This window comes from Lagopus muta, chromosome 1 (assembly GCF_023343835.1).
Source record: "Lagopus muta isolate bLagMut1 chromosome 1, bLagMut1 primary, whole genome shotgun sequence".
NCBI lineage: Eukaryota > Metazoa > Chordata > Aves > Galliformes > Phasianidae > Lagopus > Lagopus muta.
Genome location: NC_064433.1, coordinates 83,485,590 through 83,512,382, shown reverse-complemented (window position 1 = coordinate 83,512,382; position 26,793 = coordinate 83,485,590). Strand labels below are relative to the sequence as shown.

The 26,793-nt window shown below is 38.1% G+C and overlaps 1 protein-coding gene across 1 annotated transcript in view; it reads right to left on the bottom strand.

Annotated features, from left to right (window-relative positions):
• Positions 1-300: 300 nt before the first annotated feature.
• Positions 301-26,793, bottom strand: part of F5 (coagulation factor V) — a 35,116-nt gene continuing 8,623 nt past the window's right edge. Inside the window, exons 4-25 of the mRNA XM_048926703.1 lie at positions 25,392-25,604; positions 24,376-24,519; positions 23,457-23,678; positions 22,551-22,716; positions 20,922-21,099; positions 19,776-19,878; positions 19,221-19,432; positions 18,321-18,471; positions 17,730-17,942; positions 14,049-15,945; positions 12,650-12,815; positions 11,387-11,623; positions 10,698-10,908; positions 9,809-9,991; positions 7,988-8,104; positions 7,524-7,595; positions 6,842-6,933; positions 5,916-6,071; positions 4,975-5,119; positions 4,674-4,822; positions 2,296-2,478; positions 301-1,529 (exon numbers count right to left, since the gene is read on the bottom strand). Coding sequence (XP_048782660.1) covers positions 1,341-1,529; positions 2,296-2,478; positions 4,674-4,822; positions 4,975-5,119; positions 5,916-6,071; positions 6,842-6,933; positions 7,524-7,595; positions 7,988-8,104; positions 9,809-9,991; positions 10,698-10,908; positions 11,387-11,623; positions 12,650-12,815; positions 14,049-15,945; positions 17,730-17,942; positions 18,321-18,471; positions 19,221-19,432; positions 19,776-19,878; positions 20,922-21,099; positions 22,551-22,716; positions 23,457-23,678; positions 24,376-24,519; positions 25,392-25,604 — 5,399 coding nt within the window. The 3' untranslated portion in view covers positions 301-1,340. The remainder of the gene's footprint in view (positions 1,530-2,295; positions 2,479-4,673; positions 4,823-4,974; positions 5,120-5,915; positions 6,072-6,841; positions 6,934-7,523; positions 7,596-7,987; positions 8,105-9,808; positions 9,992-10,697; positions 10,909-11,386; positions 11,624-12,649; positions 12,816-14,048; positions 15,946-17,729; positions 17,943-18,320; positions 18,472-19,220; positions 19,433-19,775; positions 19,879-20,921; positions 21,100-22,550; positions 22,717-23,456; positions 23,679-24,375; positions 24,520-25,391; positions 25,605-26,793) is intronic.

The following is a 26,793-nucleotide window of genomic DNA, read 5'->3' as shown; positions in this document are numbered from 1 at the left end:
TCATCTAAGTGAATACAGCTTGTGATGCAACTTAGTAGATGTATCAAATAAAAATAATTTAAGCACCGTCATAAAATATTAAGTAACCAGTCTTTCAAGAATTATACTGAATTAATATAATATAAACTGAATTCATACTATTTCACAGTTTGAAGTTAATTCTAATTAGCACTGAAATTTCCTATTCAGCAGAAAATTTTACTTCTGCGATGGAAATTTCACTAATTATCGGCGAAGATGTAGTACTGCAGAGGCAGATATACAAATTAAAATGTTGATGCTTTTCATGCTACAGTGTTATCTTTATTTTTAGTGAAAAATGACAACAGCTTTTGACAGTTGAAAAGAAAAAAGAATTACTTTACACTCCTGCTTTACATCCTTATTTTGAAATGTGCATTAAGATACAAGGACTGAAAAGCTGCTGAAGTAAGCCGGATAACGCCATGAGGCTCAAAAACAACTTCAAAAATTCCACATTCTCAAGGAAACCGTAATAATGCAAGTTCTGCAATGATAAATGCAAGTTCTGCAAATAATTTGCAGGATGGAATCCAATGACACTTCTGAAAGCTTAGCTAACCCTCTGCTGGAACGATGAGTTCACAGTCTGCATAGGTGTTGTCACTAAATGTAGCCATCCTGTGAGAAATGCACATACGCTTTCCTTCTCATTTTTGGGCAATAGATATTGCTGGCTATCCCTCCCCATTCCTGGGCACTGAAGATAAAATGTTATCCAAAATCCATAGCATTTCCAGTATGCTTGCTATGTAAGAACCAAATCAATGATGTGTACCACATTCTCAAAGAAGAGAGGATACATATACCTTGATGCTGGGATGCTTTCTACCTTTGTCAGAGTGTAGCTGAAAGGCGTCTGGAGGTGAGCTCATCTCTACAATAATTTCTTACCAAGGCATTGCTGGAATGCAGAATGGCAGCTCCATGTCTGCACTGGTTTTCCCTCTCAGCCCTACGCATGGAGAATGTCCACCAGTAGCTTTCTATTATTCCCCTCTGCTGCAGAAGTATGGCTGATATTTAAAGATATAAAATTAAGTACAAAGCAAGACAGTCTACTCGTAAAGATGAAGAAGCAATATATAAAATAGAAGGGACCGCTATTTATTTCCACAGAAAAGAAGCTTCTTTCTGAAGTGTGTATTTATAGGAATGGGATGCCTGCCAAAGAACCCTCTCTCAATTCTTGTTAGCAACACATTATGTCCTTTGATGAGGCACACATCTAAACTATTAAGTACGATCACTTTAAGAGTTTGTGGGTTTTTCTGTTGTTTTTTTTTAAGAAGTTTCTCTGTGTGATGATTGCAGAAAGGTTAAGAGCTCCCAGACTTCTCAGTTCTTTTTGCAGTCAGATCCCCACCAAAATCACAGCCAAAAAGTTCCACCCGAAGGGCAATACCATTGTACCATGTTTTTGGAACAATGCGGATAAACCTGGACAGGATAGGTGGGTTGAAGAAGTGCTTGACGTGCCCATTGTTGTTTTCATTGCCAGAGAAAACCTGCAAATACAGAATACACCCTTAGGTAAAAGGCAGCACTTTAAAATAAGCTGTTTTTTTTTTTTCTCTTTTCTTTTTAAAATGCTTCTAAGCCACTGCATTAGCTGCCCAGAGCAGATGGACCAGCTGGATGCTGATGTTATGCAAAATGCAGTTTCCTCTTGAAATGCTGGGTTGACACTATTTCAGGCCATCAGCATCTCAGCCACCTCTGTTGTGATGTCCATTCACATCACAAAAGGTTCCTTTCTAATTTGAACGGATTACAAAACCAAACTTCCCCTATTTTACCTCTATCTTGCCCCGTGGGCCAGGTTGATGTAAAGTGATATGGGTTATAATATAAAGTATGTCACCAGCTCTTGGGCATCCAGAGCTCTCCAGCTGCGTTACACATAAATGCTCATTGATTTAAATCATATGCTAAAGGCAAAAATAAAAAAAAGCTGGAAAGAGGCCCTTGAAAATCTTTTGTTCATCAAGATTAAATGGCCTTGTGCATTCAAATGAAATGTCCTTTACAAATAGTATCAGTTCCTTTTATCACAAAGTTGACTGCATTCTCTACAGATTTGGTGTTCTTTCCTTCTATTACTGTAAAGTACTGTGAAAAATCAGACTGATATTACGACATTATCTTAGTAACTCCAGCTCCCTAACATTTTAAAGTCCTGAGAGAGTATCTTTTTGGCTGAGTGCTCTGCCCTTACTGTGCTCAGAATCTGAAACAAAACAATGGCAGAGTTGTCTGAGCTGAAGATGATACCTTTTCCACTGAGCTTGAGCCCTCTGTATAGGATTTCCACTCCGAGCCTTGGTTGCTGTAGAGAATAACATAGGTTTTCACAAAGTTTTCGGTTGATACAGACTTGACCCCCTGGGTAGCAATAGCAGTTATCTTCTTTATCGTGAGGAGATCAATTTGCAGCCACTGTTGGTTGTTGTTTGACTGTAATTGATAAGCAAGGTGACCCGTTAGAAAACATGTATATCTTTTTATTTGCTTAAGTGAAAATACTTGTTGAAGGATACAAAGCCTGCTCTGAAGATAATGCCACCTATGTTATTATGTTGGCCCAGGACGTCAGAGGCAGATGTTGGTGGTATGGCAGTAGAGGCAGAACCTTCCCATCAGTATTCCATTACATGTTGTTGCTGTGTGACAGATAGCAGCAGAGGGGCAGTCTGACAGAGTGGTGTCTGATGTGGAAGTGAAGATGAAGCAAAGGCGTGTAACTGAACTCAACCATTTGCAAAGTGACATTGGATCACCTCTGCTGGTGCAGATTTTTACCAGTGTGGCAAGCAGTTCATTGCTGGTGAAAATACACAGCTAATGGTAGTGACTACACTGATAAATATTGTTTTGTAGCTGAGGATTTTCTCTTTCAAATAGTTTTGTTGTGCTCTTTGTATCTAAATAGGACATATTACTTTCAGAGCAACCACTGTAGTTAAGAGCGTGTTAAAACTGCAAAGAGGAAAAGAATAGTAAAGCAAAAACAGAAGTCATAAGCACACTTTGTGGCCATTGCAATTAACTTCTTCATTGCAGGTGGTGTATCTTAAGATTTTTGCATTATTTTCAATACATATAGAAAAATAACTATTATGTTTATATGGCAAGGTTTTGGTAATGGGGGTGGTTTCCGTGAGATAAGACCAGGAACTGCCTGTTTCATATTGGATAGAACCGATTCCAGGTGGATCCACTGCTGGCAAAAGCTAAGCCAATGAGCAATGCACATTGTTTCTTTGATACCACATTTAGGAATGGATAAAAAACATGAGCAGCTATGAAAGAGGAGGATAAGAAAAATGTGAGAAACAACTCTGCAAATACTCAGGGGAGGGGAGGGGAGAGGAGGAAATTCCACTGCAACCCATAGAGAAGACCATGGTGAAGCAGCCTGTCCCCTGCAGTCCATCATGGGCCATGTCAGAGCAGATAATGACACTGCAACAGGTAGACATCCTCCCAGAGGAAATGTAGCCCAAGGACAGCCTACTCATGAGCAAGCTTCTGGCAGGAACTGCAGCCCATGAAGAGGTGCCCACATTGGAGCAGGTTGCCTGACAGGAACTAAAGCCTGTGGCAAACCTACATTAGAGCAGTTTACTCCCAAAGAACCGCACCTTGTGTAAAGTACACATGCTGGAGTAGAGGAAGAAGCAGCAAAGAGAAAGCCTGTGCACTGAGCACAGCTCCCAGTCACCAAGTGCCACTGGGCAAGGAGGAGGCAGGAGAGTCAGAAGTGAAGCTGAGCCTGGGAAGAAGTAGGGGAAAAGGTGTTTTTAGCTTCTTGTTGTTCTTACTGTCCTGCTCTGTAATGAGTTAGCAATAAATTAAATTAAGCTTGCCAAAGTCAAGCGTTTTTGCGTTGTGACAGTAAGTGGTGAACAATCTCCCCGCCCTTATCACAATCCATGAGTTTTTGCATAGCTTTTTTCTCCCCATTCTGCTGAGGAGGGGGAGTGAGAGAGTGATGTGGTGGAAACCAGGCAAAAAGCCAAAGTCAACCCACCACAATAATAGATTTATCTCCAATGTTAAAATATATAATGTTAATATCAAATGCTTATATAAAGCAGAAGCTTCCAGCAAATTTCAAAGTACTTTGTACATAATACTGTTACCAAACACTTCTAGCAAATGCTTGCTTCCAGCAACTCTGAAGGTGCTTCATAAATAAATGCAGCTGTATTTTGCAGATGCAATTCACCCGCCCTCTTGAAGGTTTTCAGTAGAACAGGGGCAGAATGAACCACAAAATCTGCAGCCTCAGATCCATTATGCTGTACTGACTATATGCCAATCCAGGGTTTCTTTAGCTCCATGAAGCCAAATATTCAAACTTGTGTTCATTTAGAAATTAAGAGAGAGATTTCCGCAGGGAAGTGCTGCAGGCTGTGGATCTGAGGGCACCATCCATCTCTCCAAAATATGATTTCAACACTGTTGCCAAAAGTTTAATAAGTTTTCTAGTGAGAGTGGAATGGGCTTCTTCACACAAGATTGTTAAAGAGTTGTGAAGTAACCTATCATGTTTGGCACTGGGCACAGCCTACAGAAGGCACAAGTGCACAGAGTACAAATTTATTAGCAGTAACTTTCCTGCACTTGTCCCTTTTTTCACTTGTTACCTTGGCTCGCCAGGCATTTATCTTTCCTTTCTGGTTAAGACGGGCGAGGGAAGGCTCCCAGGTACTAAACCAGGATGTCTTAACAGATGAGGCTGTTATCTGAGCATTCTTGATCTCTCCATTTTCCATTCCAAGTGGCAAAGAGCAACCTGTTAAGAGAAGTGCCGTGTTCAACCAAGTAGCCATAGTCTAAGTGACAAAGCTGGAATTGGAGAACACTCACAATTTTAGCTTCATTTAACATAAAAGTTCAAAAATTGCCAGAAAAATTGTCAAGCACAAGCACACAAATCATTCTTACCATCTACTTCACAGCCAAGGAGCTCCATGCGAAGAGTAGGTTCATTGTAGGCCTGTGTTGGGTAGACTCTGATATACCTCGCGATAATAGGAGGATCAATGATGTTCTCTTTTATACCATAGGCATCAGAATTTCCTTCAAAAATCTTAAAAAAATAAAATAAAATACTCACATACAGTTAATTTAATGCAAACACAAGCTTGGATGCTGAAAGTCTGCTCTGTAATGGAAGTCTTTTTTGCCACTAGCCCTATCCACCATGATGGAGCATCTTATGTTGCAGGGAACATGTATTATTTCATGGTCCCATCTTAGCACGTTTGGAAGCATCTAAAACCTTCAGTTCAAATAAGCAACCCATTGCTATGCACTACATAAAACTGTTGGAAAAGAGGCAAAAGGAGAGGTAAGAGAAAGTGCTTTGATTTGGGAGTCCTACCACAGAAAGCTGTATTTGGCAGGGCTGGAGTGTTTGGGTATAAAAGGAGCCTCTTATGGGGTAAGGCCAAACTTGTCACACATGCCTACTGCAGGCAATTCAGATAGTTTACAATTCAGTTGTTGTGATAAGAGGAAGAACAAAAAAGGAAGAAGCATTTGGTTCCTAATGAAATAGGGTCTAATTTTTAGTTCATCTTCTTGCTTGTTTCAAAAAGTTAATGTGGGCTTAGAAAATAAAAGTAGGAAGAGATGCTTGTGAGTAAGCCAGACTCTACAGAAAAGGTCACAGGGACAATCTAAATCCCAGTCTAACAGGTTTATCTTACAATTTGTCTTCTGGTCTGAATTTTGATTGGTAAATGCTGTTTGAGGTTTCAAGCTCAAGGTCTCTAAAGACCACCGATTCTTCCATTGTCTCTAACATAAAATAAAGTTACCAACTCACTGTATCATCCAATGAGGTTACCTAGGTTGTTACAATCCCTATTGTATGTACAAACCTTTTTTGCTGGAGAGCTGTCTCCTCTGAAAGTGTTCCACTTTCGTTTGTCTCTGCTGTAAACAATAAAGAACTTCTGGACGTAGAAGGACTTTAAAAAATGCTTGGCACCCTGTGTCTGTATTCCAGTTAACAGAACTTGTCTTTGAAAGTCCACCTGGGAACAGAAAGATGTTTATAAAGTCAGAACTGCACAATGATATAAGTTGTATTCATTGGCATCTACACAGTAGCTTTGAGCCCTGCATTTTGGCACCCACAATATAACACCCCCAGGAGGAATACAAGCAGTTGCTGCAACACTAGTTTGAGTCTCTCCCTTCTTTCAACTGGTCATTTTCACAACAGTTTAAGGAAATCATAGGTATGGGTTTACCTTAGCCATCTGGAGCAAAAGTGATTAAATAGAAGAAAAACATGGAAGTGAGGCACCTGAAAAGTACAGTGCTTGAAGCCATAATTTTATCAGCTTCATTTGCATGCGATACATCAAGCTGAACACAGAAGCATCCAATAAAAATAAATATTCTCCAAAACTATCTTAAGTACTACTTGAGAGTATTACACTTTAAATCATCACCCAACAAATGTACATAAAAATAAATATATACTGTTAAGTAAACATAAAAAAAGGTAGAGGAGAGAATGACTTTAATTGCCTAACAAATGGTTTCAGTCTAAATTGTAAGGGTGACCGTTGAGCCGTTGAGCTTCAAGGGCACCACAGATTGGGTTAACTCCAAGAGAGGTAGGCAGTTTATGGCGTCTCTAAACAAAGTTGATTCATCTTCTGTTTTCAACAGCAGTTTGCTCTATAACAACAAAAGCAGCTTAATTTTCTAACACAAGTTGCAAGAAAATAACAACACAGGATTGTATGGACATGTCCAGGCTTAATGATGGCCAAGCATATGTTGTAATATATACCTGAATCCAAGGAAGATCATTTGTCATTGTTGTACTCCAAGCATTATATGTTCCAGAATTGTTTATCCGGGCTAACTTAGGTTCCCAGTAGTCTACAGAAAAAAAATAGGAATGAAGAATTTAAAGAGATATGCTTAAAACATGGTTGCTTGTGCAACCTGTGTACACCTTCACTTGCTACTGTCTATGTAGAATCCTAACAATTTCTCTAGAAAATGATATCGTTTTCATGTAAAAAGTTAACCTGGTAAAGCAAAAACTGTCATCATTCTGGATGCCAGTTTCCCAAATCTTTCAATACAAATGCACTTTGCACTTTGACAGCTCATATCACATGCAAATTCCAAAAATTTTTTGAGCACTTCATGTTGATTTTCAAATGAGGAACCCAGAGGATAAAAAGATGAAGTTGTATTTGTTCCAGGTCATGCAGCAGGCCATTGACAGAGGTCTGCTTGACTCTTGGGCTTATGGTGCTGGCAGAAGATCCATGACAGTGTGTGAATTCAGTGGTGAGGGCTATCTAGTTCACATCAGTCTCTGAAGAACTGGAGAGCTTTTTAACCTGTCAAATGATTCATTACTGATGTAAGATGTAAAAATAAAATAAAATAAATGGAACTGCAGCACTTTGGTGGTGATATTCAGTATCATGCTCAGATCTTTTCAACTATTAACTCACCTATATGATGCGAAGCGTTGATTTGCGAATCAAGTATAACTCCACTTGCCATACCCATTGGAATCTTGCACTCTGGGGAGAGCACAGTAAGTTTGTTGTTAAAAGGAAGATTTAACTTCAATATATATCCAGATGGAATGTTCTAAGGCAGCATTGCTCAGAGCAATTCTGAATAATAATGTAACTTTACCATTCTTTTCCCAGAGGACAAATAAATCTCTGCAGTTTCTTTCAATCGATTAATCTAATGGTCACTGTGAGAAAACCAATGAATTCAAAGCTAGTATGCTAAAGGCTGAACATTTTTTCTTTTAGAATAAATTTACAGTAATCACTCCACACCCTTGAAAGCACATTTTGATCTTTTGCAGAGCACTCCCGAACTTATTTTCAGTGACCCTGAAAGGACAGAGATGACTTTATAGTTTGATTCCCCTAGCCAAAAAAATACCTTAATTCAGTACCTTTCTCGAGAACCAAATAGGATGCTTGCATTCCTGCTTGCTGATATTCCCCCACTTCAGTGTCTAAAAGCCACCAGCCAGGTCTCTGTGGTTTCATTTCAACTGTCTGAAATGAGCCTTGAAAAGATGGAAGAAAAAAAAACATATCAGAAGTGTTAGCATTATAAGGTTGATGTTAGTGAGGCTGTATGTTAAATTAGAGATTATACTATGGCTTGATTCAGAAAAATTTCTCCATGCTAATCGTGGCAGAGAAAGCAGAACTAACACCACTGATGCCAATCCTTTTTTCTTCTTAACAAGCAAGTTCAATCTGGAGACAGAGAATTAAGAGAGCACATCAAAACCTAGTCTTTCCTGCTACTATAAGTTACAGAAGCGTAGGTGATGGTATGCAACAACAGACACCTGCACATGGCAGATCTGCACATGGCAGACTGATCCATGTAATGAACAATACTAAGTTTATTACGTAATGTAGGGGTGTTGATTCTGTGGTGTTGATTGCAGTCCTTACTTGTGCTCCCCAATTTGTTCAAGTAATGTACTGGATGGATGTAAAGAAAACTAGATGAAGGACACTGACATGTATGAGCCCTTTCTTCACTTTTTGCATACCTCAAGAAAGCCAAGCATTGAGTAGGAATCAGACCTTTAAGGATATTTGTGTGATCTTTTTTTAAATTATTTTAAGAAAACACAATACATGCTTCATTGCTTTTCTTATGTTTCTAGTTAGTGCAGACATGACAATTCTGGTTCTCATTTAAACAAAAATGGCCCTGCATGTGGCAGGGGGGTTGGAGATTCAGGATCCTTGAGGTCCCTTCCAACCCTGGCCATTCTGTGATTCTGTGAAAAACATACAGAGATGTCATGGTGAAAAATATTACAATAAAAGGTTTAAACCGTGAACAAATCATCTAATGTTCACTGAAATAACATCATATCATTCCAAGCCAATCCCATTATTTTGATTGTTTCCTATATTATTATTTTTTTAAAACATGCACAGCTGTCAGTGCAGCCTTTCTAAGTGCTGTTATGCACGTCACAGTGTTGACAGTGATGGGTAAAGGAGTAAGTTGTGGCCTAAAGAGTGTTTTTAGCTTATTTAATTACTTTCTGTATGTAAGTATTCTCCTAGGGCTGACATTTGTTCTGTTTTTTTCTGCATCATACTCACTTCACATTGTAAAAATAAATGCTCACAAGCCAGATACCAATAGTAATTCCCAGCAAACACTGATGGGACTTCCAGAGGTGCTGACGTCTGGGAATGTATGAACAGGACAGCTGTGTTATTGTATATTCTTAATTTCATGAGGAATTTGTGGCAGACACTATCCTATGGAATTCCTTTACTTTCTTTACTGTTGAGCACTTTACAAAGCCAAAGTCAAAGCCAAAGCCAAATCCAATCTATGACCTACTTTGTAGAAAGGGAAAGAAAGACACAAAGGACAGAAACCTTAAACCAATAGTCACATGCCTAGTGAGCAGCAAGAAAATACAAACAGAAGGTAGTACTACGGACCATACTAATATTCATTTTCCACATACATTTCTACTCATCTGAGAGGAAAACATTTGCCCAAACACAAATGTTTTGACCATAACTTTATGCTTATCTCTCACGTCTTGATTTCTCACCTCCCAAAATATTAAGTGAGGTGCAAATAATGAATTTCTGACCACTGTTGGCACCTGGACTGTTAGCGCCCTCAAGTTCTTTTTTCCTGTGCCCAAAGCCAACTTCTGTTCACATTTACATTGGTATGACTGCACTAACTGACCCTTAGAATTTATTCTGATACTTACCTGGAAGGAGTGTGTATGTACCAAGCTGGTACTTCATGAGCTCTAGTTGTTCTGTGAACGTCTGTCCATGAAAATGAACAACATGAATGTCTTTTGGCACACCCATATTAAGCAAATGCCATCGGACGAGTTCACCTTCATACATCCTCAGGCCTTGCAAACTGTAGGTAATCCCATTAATGGCTGAAAAAAATAAACCATTGCTGGAATGGTTAACACTTCACTAAACAGATCTTCAAAAATGTGAGAAAGTAGTTATTAAAATAAGTCAAATATTTAATGAAATATTTATTGAAATATTTGGTATATTCAGGAAAAACATCACTTTTTCCAATCCAAGTGCTGTACAGTACAGTCTACGTACCATCAATTATTTCAAAGAGAACAAAAGATTACCTCTCAGCACTTATCCGCTTACTCCACTCTACGTAAATAAAATCTCTGTGTCCACACAGAAGCACACGAAGTCCTAGATCTGCTTAAAATTCTTTCAGTAGAACTAGTTGATTTGCCAAATTATTATTCTGCTTTTATATTTCTTGCAAAAGGATTCACTTTCCCAGAGTGTTAGCCTCTTAATGAAAAGAGTGGTTCGGGGGGTTTTATTGGTATGGTTTTTTTCTGTTTGTTTGTTTAAATTGAAAAGCCTTTTTAAAGTTTCAGGTCAATATCCTTTCTACATTTTAATACCAATTTTCCAGTCAATGCTAATATTCTATGATAAAACTATGACTGTTATGGGGACAATGGAGAACAGCAACTGCAAAAAAAATATTCAGATAACTTATGTGCAGGATTTACGTTTGTTCACAAGCAAAGTGAACTGACATAATTCCCTCAACACTTTTCCCTTTACCCCGGTAAATACTTGAGAAAAGGAAATAAGTACCATAGAATTTGTGGCACTGTTTCATTTCTTGGGTCTTCTCAGTACAAGGCTTTCTAGAGCGTTTGTCAAAGTACCAGCTTTTTTCTTCATCAAAGACCATAAAAAGCAAGAAAAAGTCTCGAGTGTTTGTTCTGTTGTTGTCTGATGCACTGAAGGTTCCTTTTTCACAGATCAGTATCGGCCCAATCAAACCCGAGTGCGTATCTTTCTCCTACAAGGTAGCAAACCCTTAATAAACGTAAGAATAGATTTCCTAAAAGATGTCAAAAACATTCTATGGAAATGCATAAAGCTCTAAAAATGTAGCAGAAGGGTCCTGAAATTTCCAGCGCTCTATCTCTTTAGTTGCCTCAATCTACTAGTGTTTCCTATTCTAAATTAATCAACAGTTTATTCCCTCTTTTAACTGAATATAAGAGATTAAATTTCGCGTCGGAACATCACACCCAAAAGTCAGGACAGCTATCTAAAAAGTGTTCAGCACCTTACATTTCCACATCTGTACAATAACATCATTTGGAGATACCAAAAATCTGACTGGATGTGTAGTCCAGGCAACCTGCTTTAGTTGCTTAGAGCAGGCACGGGGAGATTGGACTAAATAATATCAAGAGATCCCTCCACACTCTATGATTATATATAAATCATAAATTGCAGCAATACTATCATTTCTAGTTGGATTTCCTTACCAGATTTACATCAGAGTAGTAGACCCAGGAACGACAAGCTGCTCCTGGCTGCAGTGGTCCTGATCGTTTGTTTGCATACCATACATATATGTAGCTGCTATTTGGCTGAACTTTATCATCTTCTTTAAACCAATCACTAGACTCATCATCATAAATGCTTCCCTCAGAGGACTTTTCATAAAAAAGTCCATGGGCATGGAGGGAATATGGTCTGGATGCCAGATTCTTAAAATGAACCTAGAAAAAGAAGAAGAAAAATCCGTTGAGCAATTTTGGGCCTAAAGTAAAGGTCCTGTGTAATGCCTTCTAATAACCTCAAACCAGGGTCAACATTTGTATAATGACCACAGGCCACACTGTCAACAGCAAAGCTGGTAAGAATAACTTTTCAGAGCTCCACGCAGTGTCATGCTCTCCAGTGCTGGTTGATATCTAAATATGATAACTAAATATTAGGAAGCATGAGACAATCTCCCTGCCTTCTACTGGGTCCAGGTTCCTGCTGCTCCTCTTCAATCCTGGGAATGCTTATTTACAGCAAGCAGTAAGATACAGAGCTTCTACTTATGTTCAGCTGCAGGGTCACAATAAAGGGCATACGACAACCAAATAGTAACATTAGATCTCTGCATGTGTCAGTCACACTTGTCCCAGATAAGCACAGGGAGATTCCATATTTACCTCCTTTAAAATATAACGTTTGCAAGCTAAAATAGATTCTTTCTTACTTGTCTTTTTAACATAGCTTAGTGTGTTCCTACTGTACATCACTCACAGAAATAAGCAGAAAGGTGTGAGATCTACTTTATGCAGTCCATGCTTGTGTGTTGGAAGATAGATGGAGAAGGGTGAGGAAAGCAGGAAAGCACTACATCATCATGCTTCCTAGTGCAAGTATACTACCAGTATACTACCAATTCTTCTTACAAGTCAGAAAATGATCCACTTTCACATAAAAAGTAATACTTCTAGTGCAGTTTGGGTCCAAGAAAACTTTTTAATGCTAAACATAAATCTGGTGGGAAACACGAGAAAGAAAAACAGGAGTGAATTCACAGTGAATAAGACAGCAAAAATCTTACTCCTTCAATGAAATAACACATCTCTGTGTTCTTTTGTCCTCTGTGCAATTTCTGGCTCTGAAAAATGTCTCTCCTCTATCATCTTTTAAAATCTGTGGCATTTTTAGATCCATTCCATGTCACACTGTAGATCACCATAAAAATCCTATCTTGTGCACATATTGAAAGAACAGCGACTTACCAGGATTACATCATTCACTTCAGCCCGGATAACCGGTCCAAGGATGCCAAGATGTTCTTCATACTCGCCTTCATCCTGAAGAACCGTAAAGGTACTGTCTGTGTACCTTTGAAAAATCACCTTCTTTGTGCTGCCATCTTTACAGATTTTGTCATACATCATCGTACTGAAAGCAAGCCCCCAAAAGAAAACACACAGTGAATTGGACACAGTTTTGATGTAGTCTGGTACTTATGCAACAGAAACATTTCAGAATGTAAAGAATAAACACAGATGTGTCAGATGATTTTGAAAATCATAACTTACATTGGTTAAAAACTTCTAGTTCTACAGTTTGGGAGACTCTTCAAATACTTGGCCATTTGTCACTGACAAAAACTACAACTAGTCTCTGGAAACAGAGATGGTAAGAACAAATCAGCTCTTCAGCACTTGAAGCATTATTTAGATTTTAAATAGAAGCACTAGGGATTCATTCAAATAAATCCAGGAAATTCAGCCTGAAAACTTAGATATTTCAGAGCTGAGTTTTCCGTAATGACAGATGAAAACTGAATTTATGGTTGTTGTCTTCATGTTGTTGTTCTTCTGATTTCAAAAATCACAAAGTTCAGCCCTTGGATGAAAGATGACTAGGAATTCTACACACTGTAACGTAAGTAGTGACCTTAATTTGGTTAAATCAAGATAATAAATTTTTAGTATGGAGTCTCTCACGAGTCATACATACTTTTTTTTTTTGTTGTAGCATTGAGACGCTGTCAAAAAAAACTCAACAAAAATCAATGTTAGGGTTTGTGATCCTGTCATTTTGTGATTTCTCTACGCACTATGAACAACACTGCAATAATTCATCCAGCTGTATTTTTACTTTAAGTGTAAGGAATTCTCTATCTCCTGCATGATTAAGCACTTTGCATTTATGTTTCATTGCTAGGTCTCATAAGTGTTTTAATTTTATAATAGAGAATTGAAACACCAGAACCATTTCTTTCCAGTGCTAGAAATGGTGCAATTTCATACTACCTATAAGCACAATCTTTCTGTATTAGATCAGTCACATCATTTAATACCTGAAAAGTCTTTATACAGAGAGGTTTCTTTGTCCAGTCTCTACTACAGAATCTAAGAACTGAAGGAGGATGTAAAACAGGTCATTCAAGCACAATAAAGCTAAATGAAAGTTAATGACAGAGGTTTTTTTCCACTTTTGTATTAAAGAGTGTTTTGAGTGAGACTGCAAAGGATTACCAGCCTCCATGAAAAATCCTTAGAGTTGTGTAACTGTAATGTCAAAATCACACCGCAGGTTACAGATGCTCTTCAATTCATCAGCATGCAAATCAACACTTTGTTAGTGTCAATACGACCAAAATGAAAGTAAAGGATTTAGCCAAACCTTTTTTTAAGTCCTGCATAGTTCCAGCAGACTTCCTTAGCTGCAATGTAGTATCTCCTCTCATTCCCTCTGCTACGCAGGTAATGTTCAGCAATGTTTTCTGGGTTACGCTGTTCATTGACGTTCAGTTTTGGGTCTGTCATGTATGGATCATCAAAGCTCACATAATAGTATTCATATTCATCACCTGATGTATCCTCGCTGTAATATTCTCCTGAAGTGTATTCATAGTTCCCATTTTCGTGCGGAAGCCCAATGACGATGGATGGCTTAAGCTGCTGTGTATCACCTGGCAATTCCCTGTGGCTGGACTTACTGGGTGACTCTGTGGTGTTAGTGCAACACGGCAGTGTTACGTGGTTGGCCCCACCTGGAAACAATGTGCGGCCAAGCTCTTCAGTAGGTTTGGTGAATTTCTGGGGCTTTTTACTCCTTGGGTTCAAAAATTGAGTAGTTTTTGGGTATTCTTTTTTTTTCCTTCGGATCTTGACAAAGGTTCCAGATGTACTCAAAGTATTATTCTTATTCCCTTCCTTTCTTTTCAGAGGTGGGTGCTTGTAGTTGCCTTTATGTTTTTCTCCAATTAGATGTGAGAATCCTCCATCCTTCTTCATATGCTTCTTATTTAGGAATATTGTACCATTTCTGCCTCCATAATTCAACTTACCACTAATAGATTTGTCTAAGTTTGCTTCCAGTCTCTGAATCCCCTTTGCAGACACCAAATTCCATTCCTCATCTGTCATTTTAGATGAGTACTTCACAGCCCTGGGCAACGATGCTTCCAGAAAGTTCTTCACTAATGCAGGGCTTGAGTGAGGTCTTATATTGCCCAATGTATGATCTAAAGAAAATGAATCTGTTTGTTTATCTTTGGATAGCTCAAGTTGAGAGAGGCTGGATGCATTAGACTCATTTTCTTCTACAGTGGCTTGCAACTCAAGCGTCAAATTACCTGCATGCATGGCATTGCCCCCCTTGGTTTCTTCCTCTTCCAGATCACCATCATAATCACTTGGATGCTGATCATCTCCCACTGTGGCTGTGCTGGATGTGTTCTCTGTATGCTGCATAGAATTAGGTGCATTTGTCTTATCAGAAAATGAGACATTTTTATTTCTTACATGATTTAGAAGAGCTTTCATCTTTTGGACAGAGTAAAATTTAATGGCCACCGAGCTTCGCTTTTTTCTTTTGCTATTAATGCTGTTATTTCTTTTCCCTGTGCTTTCTTCTTGATGTTCATCAGTAAAAAAATTACTGTCCTTTCTATCAGTCAGAGGCTCTTCTGCATTTTTCACCTGGGCCTCTCCATTGCTCAGCAAGTGCTCACCTCCAGACATATTACTGTGATTTACTGCATAATCGCTTCTGCTTCTATTCTCAAAAATCAAGTTCAGCTTTCCATCACTTGCATTAGTTAAAGGTAAGTACTCTTCTGCTGTGACTGATGTATAATTTGATTGGAATGTTTCAGTCTCAATTTGGAGAGGAGGAGCAGTACGAGTTTCTAAGAACTCTGTCAATTGACTACCATTGGTAACTGTCAGATTTGAGTCAACAGCCACCTTAGAACTTGCAGTATCAATGTCTTCAGATTGTCCCCAGGCCAATGCTGTCAGGTTTTGAGTTTCTTCAGTTTCTCCTGTATTTCTTAAGCTTCGGATGGAATAAACAGAAGCCAGCAGATCCTGATATTCTGAATCATCTTCATCTACCTCTTCTCCCAGATCTTCTTCAACTGAGGTGGAAAGAGCCTTTTTATCAGTCTTGGTGTTTGTGAAATCCACAACATCAAACAAGCCATCATCCTCATAGTCACATCTGACATCTCTGAATCTCAGTCTCATGCCATAACTCATCTCTGTGGAACCCCAGGATGCCAAAAGCCAAGTGCCTGCAAGCAAAACAAAAATGTTTTTCCAATATGCAGTATTTATGGGAGTGAATGCTACCTACCATGTAAACAGTGAGGGAAAATTGCTGTTTTTTTTTCTACAGCACCTGCTATAGAAGAGTGTTAATCCTCAGCTGAGTTTCCTAAGAGCTACACTGCAATAAAAAATAATACTTGTAAATAAATAGGAGCCCATATAAACAAACAGATAAATAAATAAATAAGAACTGGAGATCTTTCCCAAAGATTGAGGCATACCTTGGACATGAGTGAAAACATATCCCATGAAAAAGATCAATGTGAAGAAGAAAGAAAAAATGATATGAAAGATCCTATATTTAGAGTTGGATCTAAGATTCTGTCTTTTGAGATTAAGTATTAATTTTTGATCAGCCTTTGCTATTTTATCTATTGCCACGCACATAAAGATTCTAAACAAAGCACTTTGTGATACAATGTAGACAAATCTTTGACAAACATGGTATTTCAAAAGCTTTTGAATGCATACCAGATGATCTTTAGAAGAATAATAAAGTATTTTGAGTTTCTAATCTGTACACAAATATCAAACTGTCAGCCTCAGCATCTAAATGACTAGGTTTTGGAGGAGTTACCAGAACTTTCAAATTAGAAGATGATGTTTTCCATTTGAAACTAGGATCTGTAGAGAATAAAAGTACAATCCCATTCCTTAAATGGCATCAAGTTCTTTGCTTGTTGTATATTTGCTTTTGGAACTAGCAAAAGTGACAGAATACAGAAAGATAGAGTCTGAAAAAAGACAAACTGCAACCTGCATTGCTTTCCCTATTTCTAACAGCAATAAATTTACAGGACCTAGATGGTAAAAACAAATTGCATACCACAACCAAACAGAAATACAATTTATTTCTGGGGAAGTTGTCATTAAATCTGATGGGTTTTTAACGATTCCCTAGTCCTGAACAACAATGAAAATCCCTACAATGTATATTTTTAACTGATAAACTCTTGAGGCTATGAGATCATCAAAAAGCAAGCTGGGAGGACAAAAAATCTTTATGAAAAAAATCTAAAAAAAAAAACCCACAACCAGAAAGCTCACTGATATTTTAAACAGAATAAGGATACCTAAATCCTATGGGATTTTAAGATAATCATTGGACACTCAGAGTCTTCAATGAGGAATAAATTTCTGTCCTTTCACAAGGTAATTTCTCAAGTGCAGACTACATGAACTGTATTATTATTTTTTCAAGGTCTAGTATTAAACACTGTTAGATATTGAGATAGATACTGGTGGACTAGTGACCTGATTCAGCGTGGCAGACTTTACTGCTGCTAAATGACCAATAACCTGAGGTAATGTGTAGCCACTTTGTTCAACAGTAACAAGAGTAATTTGAGTCTTGGCTTTTTTAAGTTACTTAAGATGGAGAAGCTGGGAATCAGAGTCGGGAATCAAAACGTCGGAGGCGATACCAGGTTGTTACCATGAACATTAATTTTAATACCTTAAAATGACTGTTGCTAACCCCAATTCTAATTGTGAATTGGAAAAAAACCCAAATACACAAAGAACCACTAAAAGAACCTCATTATCAGCGCATATAATTACGTATGTGCTAAGCACCTGTGCAGCTAATGAAACTTCGTACACATCAGCTGCAACAGACATCGATTCAAGATTTTCCTGGCACTGTGTGTATCTGAAAAGGTTTTCTATTTTGGTAAATTCTTATGGACCGGAGCTTAAAAGGCAGTTAGAGGAGCTGTCAAATAAGCACTGCAGTCCTGCCTCTTACCAATATTGTCCATTTCCACTGTGACTGATTCTCCACTCATTGGGAAGAGGTTCAACACATCTTGGTATTTTCCTCTATACAGGAAAGCATGCCCAGAAAGGCGAATAGAGACAATCTCGTCCTGAGTGCCAACACTGGAGAAGTGCCACTGAACAACATTATCTTGGCAAAATCCAAGGATTTCATTTCTGTCAGTCACGTAGCCATTTATTGCTAAAAAGAAAGCAAAATATAGACGGTCTTAATATTTTCATGCCTCACCAATATAAAAACTAAAGTGAAAGACTTTTAAAGCCTCTTGTTCGTTGATGTCAGTCCAGTTTATTAGGCCTACACTTGGCAGAGAGAGACTCACACAGGGCTGAAAACACAATACAAACTAGGATGGGAATTCCAGCTCTGGAAACAGTATCTCCAAATCAGCAGAATGCTGTATTAAAATCAACTTAAACTCTTGCTTTTGCTTCAGGGCCTGTAGTCAGCCCAGTCCCCACTAGAGAAAAACCCAATTGCATTACATCTGAGAACTGCAACCACTGAACGCTCGGTCTCACATGACTTCCATAATCTTCAGTTTGTTATCCCACTCACTGTGCATTATGTTTGAGTTATAGAACTTGAGGTCATCCCTTCTAACAGAGGCAGGGTTACTGCAGTAGTCCTTGATATTGTCTTCTATGTACCAGCTCTTATTTTCATCAAACACAGCAAACATCGCATGCTGCTCCCCATCTGCCTTTTTCTGAAAGACAATCAGCATAAGCACAATTACATTCTATGAGCAGAGACACTAACGACTCAGATCTATTTTACTTACCTACAAGGTAAGTGACATAAGCTTCAACACAGTTATGGTGCGATTCAAAGTGAATAATTGAAAGGCAATTGGGGGTCAGGACTTCAGCGTGACACTCTACTCCAGCACAGCTGTGTGTGATGCAACCCTGAGCAAGATACTAACACTACTGACATGCAGATGGGTTCTTAGTAAATGGACCGGCCTTCTAGTTTGATCCAAGCACAAAGTTTTTGATGTTTTTTCTCTGAAGTGATGCTCTAATCTTTTCCAAGCAAGATTTCAGTCGATGGCAAATAAACTCTCCCAGAACTCTTCCATATCACTGGGTTGCTCTAGAATCAGTGATGCTAGAGACTGGCAGATCATGTTGAGTTAGATGTGTTACAAAGAAAGACCAGCTCAGATCTGAATGAAGAAGTGTGAAGGTGTAATAGCAGCAGGAAAGTTCATTTCCAAGTCTAGAAACAGACATACAAATAAGGCTGACTTCTTGTTGAAATGCTGCTCTTGCTAAGAAAATCAGAATAAAATTCCTCTACCACTGCAGACAGTTAGACTGTATCTTCAAATAATTTCTTCAGGAACCTATTAGTTTGATTGCTCTCTCTAAGACATTTCTCTAAATTAAAATAAAAACAAATTTCACTATAGATCAAATAATATTAATGAGCAAAATCCCTCTGAGACGTTACCTGCACACCCTTCTGAGAAAGTGCTTCACTTTTACAGATCAGAAGTGGGCCAATCAGTCCAGAGGCTATATCTCTCTCAATATCTACAGCACTATGATACAGCCGGGTAATGCACTGTGCATCCTCTGCAGTGGGTTGATCTGTTTTAGCAATTTGCCATTCATACGTGTAGGTCTTCCCTGGTTGAATTCCTTTACTCTGGGTGGCATTGCCTAAGGAAAAATAAACAGATAGTACAAACTTAGAGCCAGATCTTTATTTAGTGCCAGACTGCACCTTTTAATGAAATTGGTGCACTTATGTCATTTCAAGCTACCTCTGAGATAAATGAAGTTCAGCAAGAGCTTTTGGTTCTAAAATCACCAGCAAGACACTGAAGAAAGGTTATTTGTTAATGCTTTGCAAATAGTACCTTGGTTTCTCCATAAGGCAGCACAAAAGGTCAGCAGAGGCAGAGCACAGAATCCAGGTAACGAATTCTGACTGACAGTGTCTCTTTGAAAGCAGCAGAACTCTCCACAATGATACTCAAAACATGATCCACAAATTTCTTACCTGTGGGATCCTGTGGATAATTAGCTCCTTCTGCATTCTTTGAAAGCGTCACTCCATGGAAGTACATACTGTAGGGTCTGCTGGCCTTATTTTTGAATACAATCTGTATTGATAGATGAAATAAAAAGGAAAATTTAGTATTCCAAAAATCTGTGTCTGAACACATAACCAAGTTTCAACTGTAGTAGAATTTGCCTAGTTTCAGCCCTGAAAGAGCTGAAAAGGCAAAAGGATGCTTCACATATGGTTTCGCAATATGAATTCATTGTCTAAATGCTGCTGGTACCTGGTGGGATCCTGCTTCTGCAGGGCTTGTGGAACCCACACTGTGAACTTCAGCTTCTCACACTTGCTGCCTAGAAAACATTTGTTCTTCCAGCTTCTAAGCACATACTGCCTCAGGAAATACGAAGTTATTGACTGAAATGCCTAACAGCCTTCAGCACTAGAGAAAACCAACTTAAAAGAAAATATTTTCCCTAATTCCAAGACTGAAAGGGGAAAGAGATTAGAAAAGACGACATCCTGTCTACTCATGATAAAACCAGGAAAAAAAAGGAATGTTTTGATAAATTCATGCATCATTAAGTGACAACAGAAAGGCAAGAGGATGCGACACTACAAAACAGCAGCACAAACTTGTAATGTTTTGTTGTTTCACTTAATAACTCCATGAAAGAACATTTAACTACTGAAAACTGAGCAACGCTGACGAAAACAGCCCAAAAAAATAACATCAGATGGGTGGCTCATGAGGCTTAGCCTCTGACCTAAATTTCCCTAGAAGTCCAACCTGATCTGGGTTTTTCATTGTGTACCAGTGACAACATACTTTACAAAAGAAAGTGTAAACGAATTAAGTTATTAAAATAAAGAACAATCGTGAAATTATAGATAGAACATTGAAAAATTTAACCTAAAGACTATCACCTATGATTATACTTTTTAATAAGGCCACTATTTATTAAATTAGCTAGAGGATTTGGAAAAAACAAAAAACAACCAACAAACCACAAAACCAACAAACCAAAAAGCAATAAAACCAGCCAACCAAAAAAACTATGAACAAATCAAACTAGTTCTTACATATCTCTACCCAATAGAAAATTATTCTACAGTACTAAACTCTGAGCTTACAGTACTTACTTTAACTTTATCATTGATTTGAGCTCTTATAACTGGACCCAGAATCCCAGTTTCCTTGGGACGAGGATTTTCCAGACGTTTGGTGAAGCTGCCATCAGTATATTGTCTAAAAATAGCCTTTTTATATTTTTTACCTATTAGATTTGAGTAGTTGTCCAAATGTTGAGCTTTATAGTGTCTTAAAAGGAAAAGAAAAGACAAACGGATCAACAAAACTTGAAGAGTGACACCAATTACTGATCTAGCACTGAAGAAACTAGTAGAAATCTCACTATTTGAAATAAAATTCAACTCCAGAGTTAATCTAACAGTCCTCACCTCAAATTTTAACCTATATCAAATAAGAAAAAGCTTGCAATGCTATTTGTGTTTTAGGGTCACGTACAACCAATTAATATCAGTGCTTTCATGGAGTTTAATAGAAAATACATGCAAGAAAGAGATAAATTGAAGTAGCACCCACATTTTCAAGATAAATTAACAGAAAATAATGTTCTTTAAAAAGGGCATAGACAAATTTAGGAAAAACACTGCTTACAATAGCAAACACTTCAGGGAAGCCAGGAACAGTGCTCAGATAACCTCAATCCCAATCAAATATTGTATAACAAGTTGTGAAATTCCCATGTTTAAAAACATTGAGAATTATAATGCTGAGCAGAACTAAGATAAATATTTCTAAGCAACAAAGAATAACGTGTTCATCCTGGTCACTAGCCCTTCAAAAAAGGCTACTGAACAAGGCCAAATGCTGAAATTCCAAACAAAAGAAGGCAGAGTACTGTAGCAGTTGAGGGATGCCATGTAACTAGCCGAGAAAGAGACAAAAAGGACACAAGTATGCCAAATATGCCAATGTAATATGACTTTTATGTCATCTATTTGGTGCCATGCAAAGGTCATGTATAGAGCAATCTCTCTTTTGCCCTGTCCCATATTTTTTACCATGCTAACATTTCTAAAACCTTGATTCTCTAGAAATACTGCCTTTCTCCTCGAAGGATTGTTTATTTCAGCAGAATTCGTGTTGAAAAGTGATTTAGAAGGCAGGCTTGCATGCTACCTTCTGCATTTCCTGTCATCTGCATGTTTTAAGCTCCCCTTTAGAGGTGAAAGAAAGTGTTTTCTTAAAAGCACTGCAGCAAAAGAAAGGCACTGACACACTGAAGAGAGTGCAGAGGAGGGTCACCAAGGTGATTAGGGGGACAAAATACATGTCATACAAGGAAAGGATGGGCTTACTCAGTTGTAAGAAGAAAGGGTTAAGGAAGGAATCTTGTTTTTATCTTTAGCTATGAAATGAGAGATACCATACACTTCTTCAGAGTTGCATAATGATGGCATGAGTGGCAATAGCTAAAGGTCTCAATATTAGAACATCTGATTACATGTGAGGTTGAAAAGGCACCGAGGAGAGGCTAAGGGGTCCCCAGCTGTGCAAACAACGAAAATTCAATCAGATAGGGGCTGCCCAACCTGGTGTAATTTTGCAGATGGATAGAATTTTTAAGTTTACGCTGCTTTGTGTAGAAATTCAGGTGAGACAACCCTCAGAGGTCCTCTCCAACCTGAATTACTCTGTGATCTCACATTAACATTCCATATTATGTTGACAAAGTATTATTTTACTTATCAAGGCTGTCTGGAATGGTTGGGGCATAATCCCAAACAACTTCTTCTGCAGCAATGAAATATTCCCAGTTCTTGATCATGCGACGTTCCTTAAGGGACAGACGACTCTTCTTCACCTGTCTGTCTCCACAGTCTCTTACAGTAAGGTAGCCATGCATTCCAGCTAATTGAAAAGAAACAGAGTACCACAGTGATTTTCCACTTTGAGCTCTGACCACCTGAATCACATTTCTTGTTTCTCTTTACCTCAGCCTGCAAGGTTTGTTTATTACTGTTATTTTCTCAGGCTTAAAAAGGTTGCATCGATGTGGCTTGGGAAGCCTTCAAGGAGCCTGTATTAATCGAATGGAATACAACAGCTCTCTCACCTACTTGTCCTTGGAAATATCAGCTGAATTGATAAAAAGCTTTGTTTTTGCCTGCTTTTTTTTTTTCTTTTTCTATATTTTTCCCCAAAACACATCTTTCTGCTCTTATGAGAGATTTTTCTCAATCTTTCAAACAGAACTTTGATCACTACTTTCGAACAATGAACAGCAAATATTTTCACTAGACTTACTAGATTTAGTGCTCCATATCTGAAAGAGCTCCATTTCTCTGAAAATAGGTGATTCCTCACTCATTTTAAAATGGTGATCAACTGAACAGCTTGCAGAGACTTAGAAGTTTGAATTCTGACTTACTGCTACTCTGATCTGCATGCAGATGTACAGCTGCAGATAAGAATGATTTGTAATTCATCTTGCAGTTCTAGTTTCAACAGAACATCCTATTTTCCAGTGTTTTCTTAATTAAATGAAAACTATCTGAAGTATGGTTATTCACTGCAGGACAGAAGCTTTTGGGGGCTTAAAGAAGAAAAGGAAAACTCTAAAGTTGCTTAATAAATAGACGTTTCCTTGCCTTTCAAGTGCTTTTGGACAAGAGAAGATATCAGCCACCTTCCTTCCTCACTCACTGTCATGTTCACTGTGGTTGATGCTCCTCCCACTAGGTTTACAGTAGAAATGCGGTGATGTCTTTGCTCCATGACCTGGCCATTTATATGAACGGAGAAAATTTCTGGCTTAGAACTCATTCCTATCAAATGCCAGCTAATGTTGTCATACATACAAGCCTCTAAATCTGAAAGAGAAGTGAGAAAGGTGTTAAATCTTGCATGCAAATGACAATCTGACTTACAGCAAACTGGGGAAGAAAGAAAAAAATCAGCAGCCTCTTTCTGAGAGCCAATTTCTCCTCACTTGAAAGAAATGAAAAGGACTGAAGTTGAAGAATGAAGGCTACGGGTAGTGAAATTAAGTACCCTGTCTAGTATTTGCTTAATAAAAGCTCAATACCCTAAACAGCCTTCTGTATTTCCTCAATGGACTGGACAGAGATAAGAAGAAAGGAGAAAAGGGAGAACGCTAACAGAATAGTCCTATTATCACCATCTTGATCTTCTCACTTAATTGTCTGATTTAATGGTAACTGATTTTCCACTTCCAGGAAGTTTTTCATCTGGGATATTCCATGTGCTGAAAAATCAGAAGTTCACCTAGTTACATCACTACTTCCCCCATTACCCAAGTTAAAAAAAAAAAGGGTTTTGTTTGTTTTTAAAGTGAATAATCTTGTTTTCCTTAATAGCAGTATGGCATAGCACTCGTCCAGAATTTAGGTGATTAAAAACATGTTCTAAAAAAGGCTGTACCCCGCTCATCTAGTCCTGTCCTCTTGCACAAAAACAAACAAACAAACAAAGAAAACAAACAACAAAGAGAGGCAACGTTCAATCTTCATTCATGTGTACGTCATGTCACATCAGCTTGTACAGTACCTGGTAACGTTCCATCAGCGTACCCATTAATTGTGTATTTAAGTGATGCTGATCTTTGCCAACTCTTGTTTTCATCGAACACACCAAACATTAGTATATATTCCTTGTCAAAAAGTTTCTGTGACCCATCCTCATTTAGGCTTCCTATGAAAAATAAATAAATAAAAGGTGTTAATTTCAAGCAGAAGTGAAGCAGTTTCCATACCAATGTAATGGCATGTATATGTATTTAACTAACTTGCTTCTGTTATCATGTGCTGCCTGAATCTGCTTCCAAAAACGAAGATCTTAACAATGATCATAAAGTGATTTTATTTCTGAAAATGCTTTTTGTTTTAGGTAACCATGGAATCAAAAAGTCTAATATCCAAGAAAAGAATATCCAGCAGCCTTCTCGACACAACTAGACTGACTTCTCTCTTCTGAGACTACAAGGCAAGGAGAAGGATGGCTGAGCAATCTGCAGTGTGAACACTGCCTTTTCAAATACCCTATGAGGTCATCAGCTCCTTTAAAAAGCATAAAACTTCTGCATACGAAAGACTCACAAATACTTCAGAACTGGATCAGTTATAAGAAAGTATCGAGTTGAGTTTGTCATACAGGTGAGATTTCTATCAAAAAGTAGAATTCATTTTGGGCATAAGTACCTACCACACTGAATTATGGTTCTTTCTACAGATTGTTCACATACAAAAAAAAAAAAAAAAAAAAATCCATTTGCTGCTTTCAATAGATGTACATCATTTAAGACTAAAATAGATGTCATTTGGACTGCAGAAACTAAAAACTTTGGGAGCATGCAGATTTTTCTACTTAGAATGAGGCACCTGCCTTAAATGTCTTTCTTTAATGAGAGACTACTCTTTTATATTTATGAGAGACTACAAAATCCTGTTTTCTTGCAGAAAGGAGTCTTAGCTTAACAGCAGAATTTATCTGTTTCTCATACAAAACTTAATCAGTCAGCACTTTAACTGAAAAGTCCCTTTTTATAACATTCCCATATTCATTACCTTTCTTGCAGATAAGCAGTGCTCCAATCAATCCAGAGTTAAAATCTGTTACCATGTTCTCATGAGAATAATACGCATAAGTAAGACAAGGAAGGTCAGCTTCTCCTGGACCAACTTCTTCTGTTATATCCCACACATATGTGTAGACCTGGCCTGGAAGCACAGCATCATCTTGTTTTTCTGCAGATGATGTTCTGTCATCATACAGAGAACCTTCCAAGAAAAGAAAGCAGGGTGACATGAAAACTGAGTAATGAAAGTATGAGCTAATTGAAGTTCCTACAACGATTCCAAAAGCTTGATATCTTTCTTACGTATTTGATATTTCATAGGGATGACTGATGGCTCCACTTACATTGTGGGGAGTAGCATGTAGGAAAGTATCTATTTCACTATCCCGTTTCTTACAGATTCAAGATTTTCTAAGACTGTCACCTCTGTCAAAAGGTGTCTGCCTTCAAATTAACAGAGTTAAGATGGCATGAACCTTCAGCCTCTGCTCACTGATATTCAGTAGAAGTTGAAATACTGCTCTCTTTGCCAGCTTTCTAATCACTTCTCATAAAGCCACTATGCAGGCTAGCATTGGCTTGCTGCCTTAGAGCTTTTGTGCACTGCATATCTAAATAACAGTAATGTCTCATATCTAAGCCTACAATAACCAAAGAAATGCATAATGTCTCATATCTAAGCCTACAATAACCAAAGAAATGCAATATGAAAAAGGGGAGACAGAAAATGAAAATTCTAGGTGCCAAAGACACATTAATAGAACAGTGAAACTGAATTACTTATCACACCTATGTGATATCCCAGGAGATGAAGGTAAAAATTTTGTACCCACACAGCAAATAAAGCCTTGAATAAATTTGGAAACAGCCAGTAAAAACTTTGGTTCAGCACCTAGGGCAAGGTAATCCAAGGAGCACAGGCAATCGTAGAGATTCACCCCATGATACAGCAGGAATTGATGTGTCAGTTTGGACACTATCAACAAGAGATCATAAACTGTATAAATGAGTTTACAGTTCCTGAAGAAGATTATTTTGCACTTGCAGGATAATATTCTCCGAAAACTGTGTGTTCATCCTAGCAGTTATGTGAGGGAACAAGAAAATGGCCCAAGTTTCATTTATTTCATGAACAGTTACCCACCTACTCAATTCAAAGGTCACAAAATTGTCAGACCCTCCACTTAGTCTACAAAACCATTCATGGAGAACTTTCTCAATGTTTGTTTCTGCGATTCTAAGATCAGTGTTGTTCTGAAAAGCTTACAGTTTAGAATCCTTCTCTCTTACACTTCTTTCACCAAAATCTGCTCCAAAAAGAAAAGGCCAAAAACCCTCAAGACGCCCTTGCCCCAACACTTTCCTGGGCCACTCTCTTCCATGTTCAAATA